General features: G+C 33.4%; 1 protein-coding gene across 2 annotated transcripts in view; it reads right to left on the bottom strand.

The window, feature by feature from the left end:
- URI1 (URI1 prefoldin like chaperone) overlaps nucleotides 1-21334 on the bottom strand; it is a 70557-nt gene that overhangs the window by 15808 nt on the left and 33415 nt on the right. For both annotated transcript variants that reach the window (XM_082370087.1, XM_082370088.1), the window contains 2 exons: nucleotides 11911-11989; nucleotides 10718-10853 (listed from right to left, as the gene is read on the bottom strand). In XM_082370087.1, coding sequence (XP_082226213.1) covers nucleotides 10718-10853; nucleotides 11911-11989 — 215 coding nt within the window. The remainder of the gene's footprint in view (nucleotides 1-10717; nucleotides 10854-11910; nucleotides 11990-21334) is intronic.

The raw sequence follows: 21334 nt of genomic DNA, 5'->3' as shown, positions 1-21334 counted from the left end.
CCTAGAGTGGTCTGCAGGGACTGTGGGGAGGGGTGAAGAACTGAGAAGAGAATAGGAAATGTCTTGGTGAAACCAGTGTACATACCGAACCCTGAGACATCCAGCCTGGTTCTCAAAACACTAGGTGACGATTAGAAAATTCTTTGGTAGGATGCTAATTAACTCCAAAACTGCTGATTTTTTTGTCAATCCCTTAATGAGAAAAATCATCTTGCAACTTTAACTCCCTACGGAAAAGCTATTAGTCAACAAACTCTGCCCACACAGTTTCCTAACAGTGCTTAACTCTTAAGTATGAATGGTTAGCCAATGATCACCAAATATTTGAAGTCAAATGCCAGAGAGGAAAAAAAAAAAGTAATATGAAAGGAACAAAAAACAAAAGCAATGCATGAAGAAAACTCTAAAAGAAAAAAACTCTAAAATCCTAAAAAAGATTTTTATATCCACGAAACAAGAGTAGTATCTATGCCAAAGAAACGTTCAAAGGACAACAGAAAAACAAATAAATGAACAAGAAACAGAGCTCCTTGGAATTAAAATGTGCAGAAATTAAAAAAAAAAAAATCATTCCATGATTCCAAACATAAAATAGAAGAAATCAGGTAAAAAATTATAACAAAGATAAAGAGATGGACAAGAGAAGGAAATTATCAAAGAAATAATATTAAAAATTTCCCAAAATTGTAGGACATGAATCTCCACACTGAAAGGTCCCACCAAACACCTAGCAAATGAATTTTTAAAACTCTACACAAGGTATATATCACTATGGCATTTCAGATCATGGGGAATAAGACAAGAACCTAAAATTTCTAAAGAGAAAAAACAAGTCACATACAAAGGAAAGAAAATGGAATCAGTTTTTTACTAGCAACCATAAGACAGAAGGCCTTCAAAATTGTTTAAACTTCTAATTCTAAATAGAGTCGTTACAAAAAGCAGGAGTATAAAAAATATTTTCAGACATGCAAAATTTCAAAAAAATGTATCTCCCACATACCTTCCTAGAAAGTTACTAAAAGCTAAAACTTGAAAGGAGATGCCATAGGAACCAAGAAATGGGAATAAATAAGAGGCAAAGATATGGTACAGTGATAAAGGAAGAAACTAGGAAGATAGCCATTCTTTGAAATTCAAGAGGAGCAAATATGAAGGACTCCAGTAAAGAAGTCTCTAAGAATAAGATGAAAGTGTTTGGTTGAATTAATGACAGATACATAACATTATGCAACAAACAAAAAAAAAGCAGTCAACTTCAAATGAAAGGCTGTTCAAGAATGGAAATGGAATTATATCTAAGAATGAACACTGATTAAACAAAAATTGTAATAAAAAATATTAAAATGATTGAGGAACAGGGAGAACATCATGAGCTAAATGTTTCCCTTTAATTATACGCAGGCAACTAGTAGATACTACATAAAATTGGAAAAAAAAAATCAAGAAAACAGAATATGCAAAGTACTTGGGAAATATGCATAAAAAGAGGAAAGCAAAAGATTAGCCTAAAGACTAAAAGAAATACCTCTAGGGAATGGGAACTGGGAGCAGAGAGGGACAGAGAAGCATACTACATTTTTATTATATGTTTTAAGGTATATGATGTTTTAAAGCTATTTATGTTTATTCTGAAGATAAAACCAAAAATCATAAACTTATACTCTGTAACAAAATACCAATGCATTTAAGATATGCCTTACTGAAGATACTAAAGAATACACATATTGCCTCATAAGATAAATCATAAAAGTTTGTTGATGGCCATATCACATTTCCCATAATACATAGTCCACATGCACTTCAAGATCCTAACCTCTCCTACTTCTGAACAAATAAACTTGACTTTATTACTATGAAGATTTTAATCTAACGTCTTCAACCCAAATATTCTTCACCTAATCTTGCTTCTTTCTCTTCTTCATCGATATTTTCCAAAGCTACATTTTCTATCTATGCTTTGAATCTCATCACCTCCAAGATCTTCTCATTCCTTCCTTCCTCCAATTAATCACTCACTGCATTTACTTACTACAAACATGCTCAGAAGTTTCCTATGCTCAAAGGAAAATAAAATCTTCCTTTAAAACAACAAGGAGCGAAATTACAGACTAAGAAGCTTCAAGCTTTCCCTGCCTCCCTGAAAAACATCAAAAACACAAAAACTAACTAAAATATCTTAGAGGGGCTCTGGAAAACAGTCAAAGGTCTACAACCATGCAAACACCCAAACAAGAAAAAGCCACAGTCAAAATGGCAGGAAATTTCATGGCATTTTTACTTGCCTTTCCCTACCCACTCCCTAGTGTGGAGCAGTTTTGGTCTGGAGAAGGTGGCAGCCCAGATCCCTGCCTGGAACCACAGAGAACAAACTAGACTGTATTTGCAACATTCTAACCAGTCTGGGGGCTGTCTGAAAAACTGCTATCTGTCTCACCTAAACCAGGCCTCAGGGGGAAGAAATTAGCTGGCACTGCTGTTGAAAGCTGCAGGAGGACTACAGTTCTGCAGATGCCTAGGGCAAGAGATGAGAGATTGAGCCATACAACATACATCCTGAGGCTGCAAAGAGAAGTTGAGGTGAGACTCTCTGGCAAAGTAAAATATTCAAAAGCAGCCATGTATATAGGGTAATCAAAAATCCATACACAGGCCCAGGAAAGACATGCTCAGAAAACACACAAAAGACAAAACTTTTCACTTTGGGTTGATACAAAGGCTTAAAGAATGCCTAGCTTATTAGTGAAGGTCCTTCTCACCACTCTGCAAAGACTGGGAGAGGTAGTTGTGTTTTCAAATGCCCAACTTTCATCAAAAAATCAAAAAGCACACAGTAAACAGGAAAACACGGACCATTCAAAAGAACAAAATAAATCTCCAGAAACTGTCCCTGAAGAAACATAGGCATCAGATGTACCAGAAAAGGACTTTAAAAGCTCTCCTATGCTCAAAGAGCTAAAGGGAAATACAAAAAACTAAATGAAATTTAAAAAACAATATATGAACAAAGTGAGAATACCCACAAAGAGAAATTATAAGAAGGGCCCAAACACAAATTCTGGAGCTGAAAAATATAATAACTGAATTGAAAAATTCACTAGAGGGGTCAACAACATCTTTGAGCAAGCAGAAGAAAAATAATCAGTGAACTTGAAGATTACAGACATTTGACTTTATCAAGTCTAAGGAACAGAAAGAAAAAAAATGAAGAAAAGTGAACTGAGCCTAAAGGATTTATGGGACATATCAAGTGGATTAATATATACATTAAGGGAGTTGCAAAGGAGAAGAGAAAGAAAGTGGCAAAGAGATTATTTGAAGAAATAATGGCCGAACAACTTTTGAATTTGCCCAGACATGAATCTATTGATACAAATCCAAAAAGCTCAACTAATTCCAGGTAGAATAAACCCAATTAGACCCACACCAAGACACATAATCGAACTCTTGAAAGACAAAGAGAATCTTCAAAGCAGCAAGAAAAAAACTCATCACATATAAGGGATCCTCAATGAGAATATCAGCAGAGATCTCAATAGAAACCTTGGAAGTCAGAACTCCAGTGGGCTGAAATACTTAAAGTACTGAGAGATTAAAAACTGTACTTCAGACATGAAGGATAAATTAAGACATTTCCAGATAAACAGAAGTTAAAGGAGTTCCTTATCATTACACCTGCCTTACAAGAAAAACTAAAGGGAATTCTTCAGGTTGAAATGAAAGGCCACTAGACAATAACTAGAATCCATATGAACATGTGAAGATCTCTGGTAAGGTAAACGTGGGCAAAAATTTAAAATAGTATTATTGTCATTGTGGCTTGTAACTCCACTTTTTATTTGCTACAGAATGTAAAAGAGAAACGCATAAAAAAACATTACAAATCTATGTTAATCGCTATACAATATAAAGATATAATTTGTGACATTGATAATATAAAGGGGGGGACAGAGCTATAAAGAAATAGCTTTTTTTCTAAGTGATTGAAGTTAAGCTGGAATCAATTCAAAATACATTGCTATAACCTTAGGATGTTGTAAGTAATCTCCATGGTAACCACAATCAAAATACCTATAAACTATCAATAAAGATAATGAGAAGGGAATCAAAACATTCACTACAAAAAAATCAACTAAATGCAAAAGAAGGCAGAATGAAGGAAATGAGGTACAAAAGCTGTAAGATATACCAAAAAATAATAAAATGGCAATGCCCTATAAATAGTTACTATATAAATGTAAATGTATTAAAGTACCATGGAGTAGGAAGGCACAGATTAGGAGAATCCATTGGGGAAAAAAAAACAAAACAAAACAAGATCCAACTATATGCTGTCAAAAAGAGATTCACTTTACTTCTCAGGACACACAATAGGTTGAAAGAAAAAGGATGGAAAAGATATTCCATGCAAACAGTAACAAGAAAGAACTGGAGTGGCTACACTGAGACAAAATAAGTCAAAAAAGGTTACAACAGACAAGGGGTATTTTATATTGATAAAAGGTTTAATCTATCAAGAATACAATTATATACTGAGAAATAAACCTCACCAAGGAGGTAAAAGCCTTGTATGCTGCAAACTACAAAACATTAATAAAGGAAGCTGAAGGGCTTCCCTGGTGGCTCAGTGGTTGAGAATCTGCCTGCTAATGCAGGGGACACGGGTTCGAGCCCTGGTCTGGGAAGATCCCACATGCCGCGGAGCAACTGGGCCCGTGAGCCACAACTACTAAGCCTGCGCGTCTGGAGCCTGTGCTCCGCAACAAGAGAGGCTACAATAGTGAGAGGCCCGCGCATCGCGATGAAGAGTGGCCCCCGCTTGCCGCAACTAGAGAAAGCCCTCACAGAAACGAAGACCCAACACAGCCAAAAATAAATAAATAAATAAATTAAAAAAAAAAAAAAGCTGATAATTTAAAAAAAAGGAAGCTGAAGATGGTTCCAAAGAAATGGAAAGATAACCCATGCTCTTGGATTGTAAGAATTAATATTGTTAAAATGGCCATGCTACCCAAAGCAAGATTTAATGCAATCCCCATCAAACTACCCATGATGCTTTTCACAGAACTAGAATAAATAATCCTAAATTTTATATGGAATCTTAAAAGACGCAGAATTGCCAAAGCAATCCTGAGGAAAAAGAACAAAGCAGGAGGCATAACCCTTCCAGACTTCAAACAATACTGCAAAGCTACAATAATCAAAACAGCGTGGTACTAGCACAAAAAAAGACATATGGTTCAATGGACAAAATAGCCGAGAAATAAGCCCACAGACATATGGTCAATCTTCGACAAAAGAGGCAAGAATATACAGTGGGGAAAAGACAGTCTCTTCAGCAAGTGGTGCTGGGAAAGTTAGACAGCCGCATGCAAATCAATAAAGTTAGAACACACCCTCACACCATACACAAAAATAAACTCAAAATGGCTTAAAGACTTAAATACAAGACATGACACCATAAAACTCCTAGAAGAGAACATAGGCAAACATTCCCTGACATAAATCGTAACAATGTTTTCTTAGGTCTCCCAAGGCAACAGAATAAAAGCAAAAATAAACAAATGGGACCTAATCTTAGAAGCTTTTGCACAGCAAAGGAAACCATAAACAAAACAAAAAGACAACCTACGTACTGGGAGAAAACATCTGTAAATGATGCGACTGACAAGAGCTTAATTTCCAAAATACATAACCAGCTCATATGACTCAATAACAAAAAAACAAACAACCCAATCAAAAAATGGGCTGAAGACCTAAGTAGACATTTCTCCAAAGAAGAGATACAGATAGCCAATAGGCACATGAAAAGATGCTCATCATCACTAATTATTAGAGAAATGCAAATCAAAACTACAATGACGTACCACCTCACACCGGTCAGAATGGCCAACATCAAAAAGTCTACAAACAACAACACTGAAGGGGGTGTGGAGAAAAAGGAACCCTCCCACACTGTTGGTGGGAATGTAAACTGGTGCAGCCACTATGGAAAAAACAGTATGGAGGTTCCTCAAAAAACTAAAAACAAAGTTGCCATATGATCCAGCAATCCTACTCCTGGACATATATATCCAGACAAAACTAAAATTAGAAAAGATACATGCACCCCTATATTCATAGCAGCACTATTTACAATAGCGAAGACATGGAAACAACCTAAATGTCCATTGACAGATGAATGGATAAAGATGTGCTATATACATACAATGGAATATTACTCAGCCATAAAAAAAGAATGAAATAATGCCATTTGCAGCAACACAGATGGACCAAGAGATTATCATACTAAGCGAAGTAAGTCAGAAAGAGAAAAACAAATACCATATATCACTTACATGTGGAATCTAAAATACGACATACATGAACATAGGTACAAAACAGAAACAGACTCAAAGATATAGAGAACAGACTTGTGGTTGCCAAGGGGGAGGGGGAGTGGGGGAGGGAAGGATTGGGAATTTGGGATTGCAGGTACAAACTACTGAGTTGGCCAAAACGTTCATTCGGGTTTTCCCGTAAGATGTTACAGAAAAACCCGAACGAACTTTTTGGCCAATCCAATATTATACATAGGATGGATAAACAACAAGGTCCTACTGTATAGCACAGGGACCTATATTCAATATCCTGTGATAAACCATAATGGAAAAGAATATGAAAAAGAATATATATGTATAACTGAATCACACTGCTGTACAACAAAAATTAAGACAACATTGTAAATCATCTATACTTCAATAAAATTTTAAAATAAAGAATAAAATTATAAAAATACACATACCTAACAACAGAGCCTCAAATATGTGAAGCAAAAATTGACACAATTCAAGCAGTTCTGCAGTAAGAATTGGAGATGTCAACACCCCACTTACAATAAAGGTCAGAAGAACCAGAAAGGAGAACGATTAGGAAAGAGGATTTTGACAGCACTATAGAACAACTAGACCTAACAGATACATACAGAACATTCCACCCAACAGAAGCAGAATACATATTCTTCTAAGGGAAACATGGAACATTCTCCAAGAAAGACCATGTGATAGGTCACACAACAAGTCTTTAAAAATTTTCACAAGATTGAAACCACACAAAGTATTTTTTCCAATCACAATGGAATGAAATCAGAAACCAACAACAGAAGGCAAAATGAAAAATTCACAAACACGTGGAAATTTAACAAAACACTGAATTAAGCAATGGGTCAAAGTAGAAATCACAAAGCAAATTAGAAAATACTTTGAGATCAACAAAAATGAAAACACAATATACTAAAATTTATAGGACACAGAGAAAGCTATGCTGAGAGAGATTTATACCTGTAAACACCTACATTAAAAAAAAGAAAGATCTCAAATCATAACCTAACTGTATACTTTAAGAAACTTGAAAAAGAATAATAAACTATCCAAAGCAAGCAGAAGGAAGGAATAACAAAGATTAGAGTAGAAATAAACAAAATAGAGAATGGAAAAACAACAGAGAAAAATCAAAAATAAAAGCTGGTTCTTTGAGAAGATGAACAAAATTGACAAGTCTACCTAGACTGACTAAGAAAAAGAGAGACTCAAGTCACTAAAACCAGAAATAAAAGTAGATATGCCTTTATAATCACATATAGAGCCTGAAATGAAATATGCAGTAAACCTGCAGGAGGAAGAATAAAAAGCAGAATCTTAAATAAAAAGCTAAATTAAAAAAACAAAAAGAAAAGTGAGACAATACTACTTATTTTACAGAAACAGGATTATAAAATACTGTGAACAGTTGAATGCCAACAAACTGAATAACCTAGAGAGACAAATTCCTAGAAACATATGGACTACTAAAACTGAAATGAGAAGAAACAGAAAATCTGAGTAGACCTAGAACAAGTAAGGAGATTGAATCAATAATCAAAAACCTCCCAACAATGAAAAGCCCAGAACAGAGACTTCCCCGGTGGTCCAGTGGTTAAGACCCCACGCTCCCAATGCAGGGGGCCCGGATTCAATCCCTGGTTGGGGAATTAAGATCCCACATGCCGCAACTAAGACCACTTGCCACAACTACTGAGCCCCCGTGCTCTAGAGCCTGTGCAATGCAACTAGAGAAGCCCACATGCCACAGTGAAGAGCCCACAACGAAGACTCAACACAGCCAAAAAAAAAAAAAGCCCAGAACAGATGGCTTCACAGATGAATTCTACCAAACAAAGAAGAATAAACACCAATTCTTAAACTCTTTCAAAATAGTGAAAAGGAAGGAATACTTTCTATGAGGCCAGCCAGACAAAGACACTAAAAGAAAACAACAGGTATTTCTCAACAGCAAAGAAAATTTATGGTCACATAAAAACCTGTACAAAAAGGTTTATAGCAACTCTGTTTGTAATTGCCAAAACACCAGAAGCAAACCCAAGTGTCCTTCAATAGGTAAATAGAAAACCTGTTGTACATGCATGTAATGGAACACTACTCAGCAATAAAAAGGAATGAACCTTTTCATACACAGAAAAACCTAGATGAGGCATTATGGTGAGTGAAAGAAGTAAGTCTCAAAAGGTTACCTAGTGCATGATTCCACTTATATGACATTCTAGAAAAGGTGATAGATCAGTGGTTGTCAGGTCTTAGGGGTAGAGGTAGGGTGTGACCACAAAAGGGAAACATGAGAGAGTTTTTGGTGTGGTCCCATGTCCTAACTAAGGTATATCCTGTATCCTATTCTGTTTCCTGATTGTGGTGCTGGTGAAACAAATCTTTACAAGTGTTGTAACTCATAGAACTGTATACCAAATAAAAAGTCAACTTTGCTCTGATAATTTTAAAAAATAAAAAACTTTAAAAAGCTGGTCATATTCATGTTAAATGGCAAAATGCCAGATGTGAGCAAAAGGGTAGGACACTGAGCTTGCCATCTTCCGCTTACAAATGATCTTCCTCTGAGTCACTGCCTCTGAATCCTTTTATTGTTGTTGTGTTAAATCTATTTTGTCCTGTATTTTGATTACTTTTTAAACATGCAATGACATCCCTTCACCTTCCCCAATTATTCTGTTGACACTGAGGTAGGTATGTTTAACCTGCTTTATTTCTTCTGCCTTAAGAAAAATAAAGTATCTTTTCTTAATAAATGTTAAGTACAATAATATGCCTGAACAATTTCTTCAGTTATTATAAATTATTATAAAACTGTGTGAAAACAACTTTTTAGAATTCATTTACCAAAATAGATTCTCAAACATAATTTATTATTTATGTGTTCTGAAAATTATTTTAGATAAATATCGACCCCAAAAGTCATCGTTTTCGTCACTTCCTAAAACCGTATCTAACATTGGAAAGTGATTTACCAAAAAATATTTTGTTATTCTAGAGTTCTGTTCTATTCTATTAAAAGTATTCTTCCATTAATATAAGTCAAATTGATTCTAAAGATTTCTCTGCTGAAATATCCATATGAAAATCAAAGTGAACAATCTTCAAAAGACTATGAACTGATTTCATATCAGCAGAGTTACCCCAGCAGATAAGGAAAGCCTTCACCATTAAGAAAGGCCTTTAAAGAATTATGCCCATTCTCTTTGCTCTAATATACATGACTTACTTTAATGTAGTAATACCAAAAGAATTATCATTGCCAGAAATTATACACAAGACAAACAATAAGATTCTGATTAGTGGCACAAAAGATCAAAATATATATCAATTATAAACTTATAGGAGTTGATTTGCAATTAGAGTCTCCAAATATAGATTCCAGAATTTCACTGAGTAAATGAGTTCTCCAACTAGTACCCACTCATGTATAAGTGAAATAATTTCAGCTTTAGAAAGCTCAGCTGTTTTCTATCTACATGACCTCATTTATACAGAAGGAGCCTCAAAAATTTCTTTTCAGATGCATATTTAACTAGAAGGCTAAAAATCAGGTAGGGGTGATATTATACTATCAATTTAAGTATGCTATTACAGAAATTAAGAACATAGATTAGATACTAAATAAACCTAATTTTAAAATGCAACTAAGCTAGCACCCAAGCCAACCCATCCAACTACACAACGTGTGTGTGTGTGGATATGTATAAATCAATAAACAATATCACAGATAAAGAAAACTAGAACTACCTCAATAAAATGAGGCAGAAACCTCAAACCACTTAAGTTTAAGGGTGACATTTTAGGTAGCATCTCTCCCCACCCGGCCTTTTCTTCTGTAAAATGGAAATGTGACTTCTTCCAAACCAAAACGCATGGTTAAGAACTGTTTCTGCTTTTGCAAATAGGTATTTATCTTAGTTCAATAAGGAGAAGGAGAAGGAGAAGAAGGAAGTAAATTCCTTCTCTGTGCTAAAGTATTAAAAAGCGGAAGTAAGTCTACGAAAAGCATCTAAAACAAACCAATTATAAAATATAAAATGACCCCAATTCTTGTACCTATCCAACTTCTACCTACAAAACCGTATGTGATAACTTTTACACTTGGCAATTTCCGAAAACATACTAATGTGGGTGATATTTCCAACCAGATGTTCCATTCTCCAGCCCACATTCTCAAATGCTGGATCTGCTCAAACTACCTCCAATTCGAAAGAATCACAAATACCCTGGATATTTGTTACATTTATCTAATAAATCAATGGAAGGTACTTTTAATAGCAAACAGTCCATCAGCGTGGCACTATGTGAACCAATACACATCCAGCAAAGAAACATCATTTATAATTGGTACATACGTTCTTTCCGGTGCTCAACTAAGCCCACAGCCTGCTTTGCTGAACATTTTGCAAACCAATTGTCCCCAAGTAAAACAGTGACTTCATTAGTATGGACAAGTTTTCCTGGCATGAAGGCAAAGGGGCCAAATGGTACCTATTGTTTAAAAAAAAAAGGGGGGGGGGCAAAAAAATTAAAAACACTAAAAACTACATTTTATAAAGCAGCATTAAAAGTTCTGTGTGAAGGTCCTTTTTATCTCTACACTAGGAAAAATAAAATGTCAATTTCATGGAAATTTAACATTATATTAAAATTTCACTAGGAAAACCTATAGAAAATTGTTTTAGGTTAATAAATCAACATTAAAACAAGAAAAGAGCATATTTACATATAGCTTTCAGAGAAATTAGTGTTGCTTCCAAATGTTTATATTTTTTGATGATTCATAAATCTAAATGAAAGCAAACTAGAAACAAAATGTTAACTTAATAAAGAATAACTTTGATTTTTAAAAACTGAAAATTATTTCTGAGAAAACAGTCTCTTTTTTGAGTGAAACAGGAATTAACAAATACACAGCTTTAAAGGGTTTACAAAATTTATGAAATATTTGAGCTGGTATAATAAATAACAATACATTTTCAAAATATTTGGGCTAATTTAATTAAGAACACAGTCTTCATGAAAAAGAATATTTATGCAATGAAAGAATCTAATTCAGGGCTCACGAATAGACTGCTATGTCGATATGAAGATCATGCAAACAAAAATCAGCAGCACCTTTTTATATAAAATCAATGTTCTAGGGTTTAATTCTGTGAATTACACAACATTATGGTCTATTCCTGCTCTGGCTAACAGGAAATGACTACATGTCATATTTCTGTTGTAATTAGTTTTCTAACATAGTAAATGTGCATACCAAATATGTCAAATTTTATGCTAACATTTATGCCATCATAATATGATAATTTAATATAAATCTGAAAAAAGGCAAAGTAAATATCAACTATTACTACAATTAGTGTATTATTATAAAGTAAAACAAAAATAAACCTTCCTTGCTATGGTAGCTACCTCTGATCGAGGCCATCAGGGAGGCAATTTGTGAATCAATATACATAAAGCAAAGAAACATCTTTTTACTCTACACAGTTAATATCTTTACAAGAAACAACATATTACTTTAAAAGAAACACACCAAACATACCATGATATTATAAGACAACTTATCAGGCAAGGTACTGAGTCTTTCTTCAAGGGCATTATAGTCATTATCTACTTTCTTCCTGTTGACAAAAAAATACCAAATACTAAATTAATACACAAATTAACAATTCCTCAAGTAGGCTATGTATCATAAGACAAGCTAATCAAACACCTAATTTTAGCAATTTAAAGATTAAAGTATTTTTTAATTTTAAAATCGTGTTTTTACAAAATTTAGCAATGGCATTATTCCACCATACATTTATCAAAGAATTAAGACTCTCAGGGACATGAGCTTTTAGATGTAGAACACACACATCTTGAGAATTAGTGTTCCCTAAGGTAGAGGATCATCTGAATTAAATAAAATTTGGAAATTAAGGGAGACAGTGAGTTTGGAGGGAAACAGGCTCAAGATGAAGGAAGAAGAGTTGATAAAAGCTTTTGAGTGAATAAACACTGGTTTTGGAATAGAAATCACGAACACAAAATTTGATCAGATGCTTCAGTTCTCCTCGGAAAACTTTAGGTTGAAAAATGTGGTGGAGTCATCAACCCTTCAGTTATTCATACTAATGTTATTAAGGTGAGAGAGAATCAATCAGGGGCTAGAAGAAATTAGGTAGAGGTAATATAAAAAGCATTTCGATTGGGCCTTGGAGTCTGTTCCATGTTTTACCTAAACAGAGCTACCTAAATAAAGTAATTTCAAACCACTAAAGGATGTAATTCTGTAGGAGCAGAAATGGTCATATGTTTCCACATTGTGAAGCCTACTCGGTTCTCACACCTGCTGGAACTGAATAGCCCTACAATGAGATACCTCTTTCCAAACCTTCTCTGGATATGAGGTTTAAGGGTTGCCTGCTAGGCTGCAGGCTGCAAGCAAAACCAGAGCACTGAAATTTTTTAAAGCAGACGGGTGGTCGTCTCAATTTTTAAAAATAACGAAAACAAAAAACTCATCATTTCAGCAAGTAATTTAAAAGAACATGTAGATATTGTCGAATTAAAATTAGAATAAATTTCAGCATAATCACTCTCCAGATAATAAAAATGGCTGCTTTATAAAAATCATGGAATTGGTTTCAGTTTACTCTTTAGCTCCCCTAAAGCAACAGTAACATAATAAAAATCATCCCATTTAGTCTTAAAAATATCAAGGAATTTCACATATATATTGTTATTCATCCTAAAATATTCCTGTAGTAAATGTCACTTATCAACATTTTCCTCTTACAAAAGAGAAAACAGAAGGAAAATGGAAAAAACCACACGTTTAAGAGAAATTAGATCTACTCTATCAAGGAGAGGTAAGCAATAAGCAATGACCTTAACCTAGGTCTTCTGACGTGTATTCTTTAAAGCAAGGCTTTTCATTTTCTAATGTTCTAGTGCTTTTTAAAAAATTTCCTCTGGAATCCTTTTTTATAAATAAACATAAAATGTCTTTATTTGTTTAAGGCAAAAATGGTCCTTCTGGATACATTTTTATATGAATAAAATGTTAGGAAACTTCATGAACAGGGCTATATACCAGAAAGAACATGGCTTTGAAGTCAGACCAGAGGGTCAATCCCAGATTCACCACTTAACATAAACAAATTAACCCTAGTCTTAGTATCTTCAATGGTAAAATTGGAATAATGCCTAACTATCGCACAGATCCAAAGAGGACTAAATATAAACGGTCTAACACCCTGTCCAGCACTGAACATCTACATTGAGCATCCAATGACCCTTTTTCCATGAAGTATCAAAAAAACACCAATTCTAAAATTTTAAAGAAAGACTATATTACCCGCTAAGATAATTCTACTATGTCAAATTCATTCAATTTGATACAAATAGCACAACTTACTGCTAAAAGTATAGCTAAATGTAACAATTCAGGAAGCTTTTGGAAACAGGATTGGTGCAAGCAATAAATGGGATACTGTCCATAAAGATCTGATGTGACACAATACCTGCACACAGTGAACTCAATATTAAATCTACAAACACTAGCAGTTTTAGATAAGTAATTTTGCAAATGCTTAGATGTCTAAATGTTCCTACGATTGTTAAACAGCTAGTATTCAAGTTAACATTCAATATATAATATTCCGGTAAATACACCTGAAAAGGGGGGGACTTCTAACAAAACATCTCTTTTATATATTAAAAGAACAGTAGGTTCAATCAAGGTGCTACAAGAGATCAATATCAGTATTATTCCAAAGCACGTATATTCAGTTTTAAACTTATCAATAATTCTCTCTAGAACAAAAATGTGGCCATACTGGAGAACAGTTTAAGACTGGAGTTGCTATTTCTAAATTTTGAATTGTTTTCTAAAAATACAAAAAGAAAGGAGAAGATAATTTAAAAAGCAGCTCATGCAGAAATCCTTTTTGAAGGGAGGCAAGTAGGAGTCAAGCAGTGTCTCTGGGAGAAATTATGGCTTGAGGAACTCTCTCCCTGAAATTCCCACTAGTGGAAATATCCAGCATCAAGTGCCTGGTCAAACAGTTATCTCCAAATAGTCCCTCTCATACTTAGGGCTTAAATAATCCCATTAAAGATCACAAAGCCTATAAAACAGAAAACACAAAAATGATTCTAAGAACTAATGTGTTATGGAAGGTTGTACCTATCTTTGTACCAAAATTGAATAGATTTTTTTCTATTTTACCACTGAGAAATATATAATTAAATTTTTGGAGACGGTAAAATATGTAGTCAAAGAAGGGACTGCTTAAAATAATTTTTTTTCAAATGGAAAATAAAACCCAGATATAGTTAGGATAAACCTCTCAAGCCTACTTATTTATTCTATATAGACCTCTTTGTTTGGCTTCACCATATCTGATCCTTACAGATTAGGTTCAGCCTTCAATTCTTAAAAGAATTATCCAATAAGTAAGATTTAATTTGCATCAGACATCCTCATGCAACGTTCCTTATAGAAAATGAGAACTAAAGCACTGCTATAAGGCATATAAGAAACTTTTATAATCTTCTTTTGAGTCTTGCTAATCATGTGCTATAATAAAAGCCTTCTGAGAAGCATCTATTGTTATTAAAAAGCAGCAGCAAAAAAAAAGGACATAACTACAAACTAGCCTTAACCTTAAGGATGAAGATCAGGACAGATCTCATGAGAAATACCTTAGTTTCATAAGGTTATAAAAAGTATGAGAGACAGTAAGTTAAATGATGTGTATGCTCAAGTACTTATAGGTACTTATAGGTGAAGTATGTAGATGTCCACAATTTACTGTGAAATGCATCATTAAAAAATGGATTAAGGGTTGAGGTATGGATAGATATGTGATCAAGGTTCATCTATTTAATTCTTTCAATTTTTCTGTATGTTTGAAGATTTTCATAATAGAATATTAAAAAAGGAGATGGGAAAAATATGAGAGGAACTACTTATTTTTAATCCTCTTCTTAAATGCAACGGATAAAAGAAAATCTTTGTGAAGCAAAAGAAAAAGTTCTACATCCCTTCTTTGAGACAAGTGATTAAAGACTCCAATTTCCAGCTTTCAATAATAAAAAAGGAAAATAAAACAAATCACTGAAATAAACTTTTGTTAATTTTCACTTTAATGTATGAAGTTGGAATAGGCAGAAAATAGACATTAAGCCCATTTTTTAAAAATCTCCTCTATCATTCTCTTTACCTAATATCCTAAACAAAAAAGCAGAAAACACGAAGAGATGCTTAAAGGGAAAAAAGGGAAATGGCTTTACCTTAGTGTTAATATTTGGGCTGATCTGGGGCAGAGTTAATGCTTTTAAGTTTTTAATTTAAGAAATTATAAAACCCAAAGATTTTGGAATATATATGAATAAATTTACAATCTTCTTTAAAAATGATTTTTAGTCCATCATACCCACTCTAGAATGTCCCATTAAGCATCCAAGAAACCTTTGTTTCAATTCAATTCACCATTTATTGAGTGCCTGCTCTGCAACCAAGCCTTATGCCATATGCTGCAGGGATCATCGCTCAAATATAGCATGTCTTTTTTTTTTTTTTTTTTTGCAATGCTTCTCTGTTAAAGATCCACTGGCTTGATGGATGCCTTGGTTTTTACCTCAAAAATTAAGAAAATAGAGAAATACTGAATTCAGGCATTGTAAAGAGAGAAATCTTCTCGTTTCTAAAGAAAGGAATTACTGATTTTTTTAAAGTATCCTCTTAAACAGCATAACAAATTATCAAGGTTATATTAAGCAATAAAAACATTCTTGAAAGACGGATCTACACTGTTGTGCCTTCTGCAATCTGATGGGAAGGGGAACTCTTTTAACAATTTAAATGTATCTGTATAAAATCAACAGCATTTTAAAAAAATGGTCATGGCAAAATAAAATACTATCAAGATAAATGATAGTATTCAAAATTCAGGCAATATGGTCTCATATTCCTTTTTCTCAACTCATACCTAGGAAACATATCAGAAGATGCTGATGAAATAATCCATGTTCTTTATATTTTATGAGTCTATCAGAAAACTTTATTTTTAGAAATAGATAACAGATGAACCTAAATATAAAAACTTATAATTTTTCAAAAGTTTAATGAAACAAAATTAGCCAAAGAGAGACAGGCGCAGCTAATATTCTACGAGATTTCTTCAATTGAACTTTTCAACAATGAGACAACAGAGTACAATGGATATACACAGCAAAGGTGGGAGAGAGGAATTTGTGCCCTCTACCAACAACCATGCACATGTAACTTCACACTTGTCAGTTATCATTGGTACCTGTTTCTTCATCAGTATTCTTTTGCTCTAAGAATAGAATGAGATGTGAATTCAACGTTAAAAGTTATATAAAAACACATAACTCTAAGTGTGAAAGAAATGCCCTCAAAGTGCGCAAGTCTTAGCTTTAGGTGATGAGTTTATAGGCAATTTTTATTTTCTTTGTTTTCCAAATTTTCTACAACTGATACATATTTCTGTAACAAATCAGGAGGGACTTTTAAGAAAAGATGACTTTAGATGTGATAATTTATAATTGACTTAATAAGCTTTGAATGTTTGTGCCAGTTTCTACTTAAACCTAAGCATAATTTATAAGTTTCATCATTTCAATTTCTTGTTTTCTATACTTTAGAAAAAAAGGAAGCTTCTGTTTGTTGTTCATAACCCTTTATGGTCACTGATACCTATAAAAAACTGATAAAAACTCTAGATCTTTTCCTGAGAAAAAGGCCCTATATTTTGCATAAATTTCAATAGAAGTCCACTCATAGATCCCTTGAGGTTACTGTTTCTTTCAAGAGGTCTTACATGAGGAAAAAAAAATAGCAATCCTGGCTTTGAACGTACCAAATACACAAAATTCTCAAAATTATCTATAACTCGCTTGATTTAAATAAAAAGAAAAATGGGAAAACTATCACCGATTTGGTCATGAGTTCAAAATAAATTAGTAAAAAAGTTAAATTGTACACATGCCTAATTTTTTTACAGCTTACATTTTCCTTAGTCATACACTGATAGCCACACCTCCTTTTGTCTTTAGCACATTAGAATTTAGACTTTTGTATCTCAAAACAAGAGCATGAACTCTAGATTATCACTGAATGATACACCTCTCAGTCAAGCATTGTTGTTGCAATATTTACCCTTCGTCCTCAGTGCTCTGTGCTTGAAAGTTTTATTGCATGCTGCTCTCATTTTATAAAATAAATAAATAAAAATGAACGAAAACAGAAAAAAATCAGAGTGCAAAGAAATGTAGTTTTCAAACCTAATACGATTAAGACAAAGATGAAAAATCATGAGGTGTCCAAATCGCATTGAGGTGTAGCCTCAATAAGATATATCAAAATACTCACTGGACTTAAGCTGACTGTGAGAAACTGTGAACCAAAATATACAGACACTGGAAATACATTCAAAGACTATGTTCTAAATGATGAGATGTCATTAGGGATTTTTTTTTAATATATAATAGTTTAAACTCTTTGGGGGGAAAAAAATTCCCCTATAACATATAACTTTGCCTTTTATTTTCAGAAATGCTTTAAGTATTAAACTAGTGTGGTTTTTCCAAAAACATGATACAAAGGTGAGGGGACTCCTAGAAGTTAACAAATTCTAATTACAGTTTAAAAATCATTAACTCTTTTAGAAAAGAAAAGAAAAAAACCCTAAGCATTTACAATTTGACCACAGTGACACAAACACAAGAATTAAGAAGCTGAAGGGAATAAAACAAAATGTCTTAAAAAGCAAGAGGGAGAGAATTAGCTTCTCTTCAGAATTATGAGTAAGTTTATCTTTATTCTTTTATTTCTACCTTTCAGTAAATATGTATTCATTTTATATTCAGAATAAAAAATTTTAAACTTAATACAGATTTTGTTTCCTAAAAAATCATTCTTAAAACATTCAACTTGAATCTTTTTTTTTTGCATCTTAATTTGCTTTGAAACATCATACACAGAAATTTCAACTTAACATCCCAACCCATGTACTAAAACATGACACCAGAAAAAAAAACCTGAAGAATGACAGAGAAGGGGGTTTCTATATATGATTCCTCCCTCTTGCCCTTGCCCCTAAGGACATTTTCATAATAACAACAGAAATCCCAACAACAAAGGTATGTAAAATCTTCAGAAAATTGGAAGATTTTATGACACATAAAAATAAAAAAGCCCAAACAGAGGGCTTGTACAAAACAGTGACTGAAAACTTTGTGGTCAGTAAAATGAAGACTCTGAAAAATATGGTTACCAAACTTACCTAACGTTGAGGAGTGAACTCATCATCATGAATAAATGTTTTTAAAGTATTAAAGGTATGCAGATCGATATTTCATATAGCATGCACAAAAAATAAATTTTATATAAGCATATGAAGGCAAGTCAAGAAAACACTGTTTCAGGTAATTCATGAGAAACACACTATAAAACCACAGCATTGTTCTAAAATAGTTCAGTGCTTTTGTGGGGCAAGGTATCCCTCAAAAACATCAGAGGTAGATATAGATATTCATCCATTTGTACAGACTAACTAGAAAGAGGAATTGAAAGAAAGAAAGAAAGGGGGGGGAGACAGAGAGAGAGAGAAAGAGAGAGAAAAAAAGAAGGAAGGAAAGAAAGAAAGAAAGAAAGAAAGAAAGAAATCATCAAATCTTCACCTGTGATTTTTAACTATTTAGGCATGCTCTCTTGGTTATTTCTCACTATATACTTTGACTATAACCTATGCTAGAAACTAATTACTCTTTTTCTTAAAATACTATTTTTTTCCAGTTTCCTTTGAAAAATAACAAATGTCGTTTGCTTTACAATCCCCCCTCCTCTCTCAAAATTCACATGCTTCAGAATTTTTACATCCAAATTTAAAGCTATTATTTCTAAAATTAAACATCTGAGCAATATAAAATAGCTTTTTCTATATTTTCATTTAAGTTTGCTTCAGGTAATTTCATAGATATCTTTACTACTTAAAACTCTCAAGATAATTTGCAGGAAACAAGACTTTTTTTTTTTTTTTTACATAATTCATATGCATATAATTTATGATTACAAACAGTGCCTAACATACAGATGATATGTATGTGCCAGGCATCAGATACCATATTCCATTTAATTCTCACAAATCAACACAAGTAATGAGACTTCTTTTTTCTGTGGGACATGTTCAACAGAAGTCATCTATAGTGCATTAAAAATGACCATAAATTTTTTGTCACTCCTCCCACCAACATGTGGAGTCTATTTACCCACCTTTTGAATTTGGTCTAGTTTTATGAGTTCCTCTGACCAACAGAATGTGGCCTTGCAGCTTCCATTCTTGCTGCCCTTATAGCATCATGTAAAGTAAGCAAGAGGAAGAGCACATGGAGAGTGAGGCCCAGCTAACAGCCAAGCACTAGCCACCAGACTTGTGGGCGAGGCCATTTTGGGCAACCCGGCTACCACAAGGCTGCAACCACACGAGTGAGTCCAAACAAGATCAGGAGAAAACAACAGAGGTAAGTTCAGTCCAATATGCACAACCAAAGAACCATATATAGGTAAATGGTTGCTGTTTTAAGCCAGTACATTTTGGAGTAATTTTATTAAAGAACAATAAATAATGGATACAACAGCTTAGCAAGGATGTATTTTGAGTTGTGTAAGTCATACTCTCAGTCATGTGGCCATTATTTATTTTAAAAAAAATAAGTAGCAAAAAATATTTGGTAACGCTAAAAATCAGACATTTGACACACAATGAAGTTCATGGGAACATAAAGAATAGGAGTTAATTAATGACTGAAAACAATCTCCAAAGTAGAGTATTAAATGTACAGTGTGATTTCATCTTTATCAAAGAGTGGGAGCATAATATATATAAATATGTGGATGAATACACATACATATACATACACACATACACACACACACACATACATACACACACCCCTTGTGCAAATAATTTCTGAAAAGATTCGCAGGGAACTGGTAAAGAGCAGTCGTTTACCAAGAAGAGAAGTGAGAACTGGAAGACAAGGGTAAGAGGGAAACTACATACCATTTATATCCTTTCGTACTTCTTAAAGTCTGAACTTTATAAATATACTGCCCAATTTCAAATTTTTAATTTAAAATTTAAACAGCTAATATGCAATCTTCTATGTCTTTAGGATATATACTGAAATATTTCCACATGAAATGAAATGCTTCAGAGTAATGTCAAAATTGAGGTGGGGGTAGAGGGTAGGATAGGCTATTTTAAAAGGAAACAAACAGTTCAGATGCAATCATGAGTTGATATTCATTGAATCTGAGTGATGGGTACATGTGGGTTCAATACAGAACTCTGTCACCCTTTGTTTGAAATTCTTCATAATAAAAGTTATTTAAAAACATTAATATAAAGCTTTAACAATACCACTCAGGAAGCCATCTCTCCATCATGATATAAGAAGATAATGGCATGAATACAAAATATTCCGGAATATTTACAAAGCTTTGGAGGGTTTTTTGGTTTTTCCTACTTTCTTCATCTGACAATTAGTTAAACTTTTCAAAAAAGATTTCAGTTACTATTAATATTTATTGAGTGCCAGTGTGGATGTTCCATAGACATTGTCTCACACTTTACCTTCAAGTTAAGTAGTTATCATCATCACTTTACAAGAAGAAAACTAAAAATCTCAGTAATTCACCCAAGGTGACAAAGTTAGTAAATGACAGGAGTCAAATGTAGGTCTGTGGCTTCAAATCCCATGTTCTTTAGGGAAGAATTTAAAAGATTAAAAATTACAAATAATCTACAAACAGAATAATCAGCCCCTAGTGGATCAAACACTAGGAAGTATATTCATATGTCCACATGAGAAAATAGTGTGTGGATTTTATAATGCCTTATTTCCTGAGTTAAGTAAAAAGGATTATAAGGAAAAAAGTTGTACCTAAA

Source organism: Balaenoptera borealis, assembly GCF_965194805.1.
Source record: "Balaenoptera borealis genome assembly, chromosome: 19".
In the NCBI taxonomy this organism is placed as follows: domain Eukaryota; kingdom Metazoa; phylum Chordata; class Mammalia; order Artiodactyla; family Balaenopteridae; genus Balaenoptera; species Balaenoptera borealis.
Note: the sequence above shows the minus strand (reverse complement) of the source record. Positions and strands in the feature narration are given on the sequence as shown.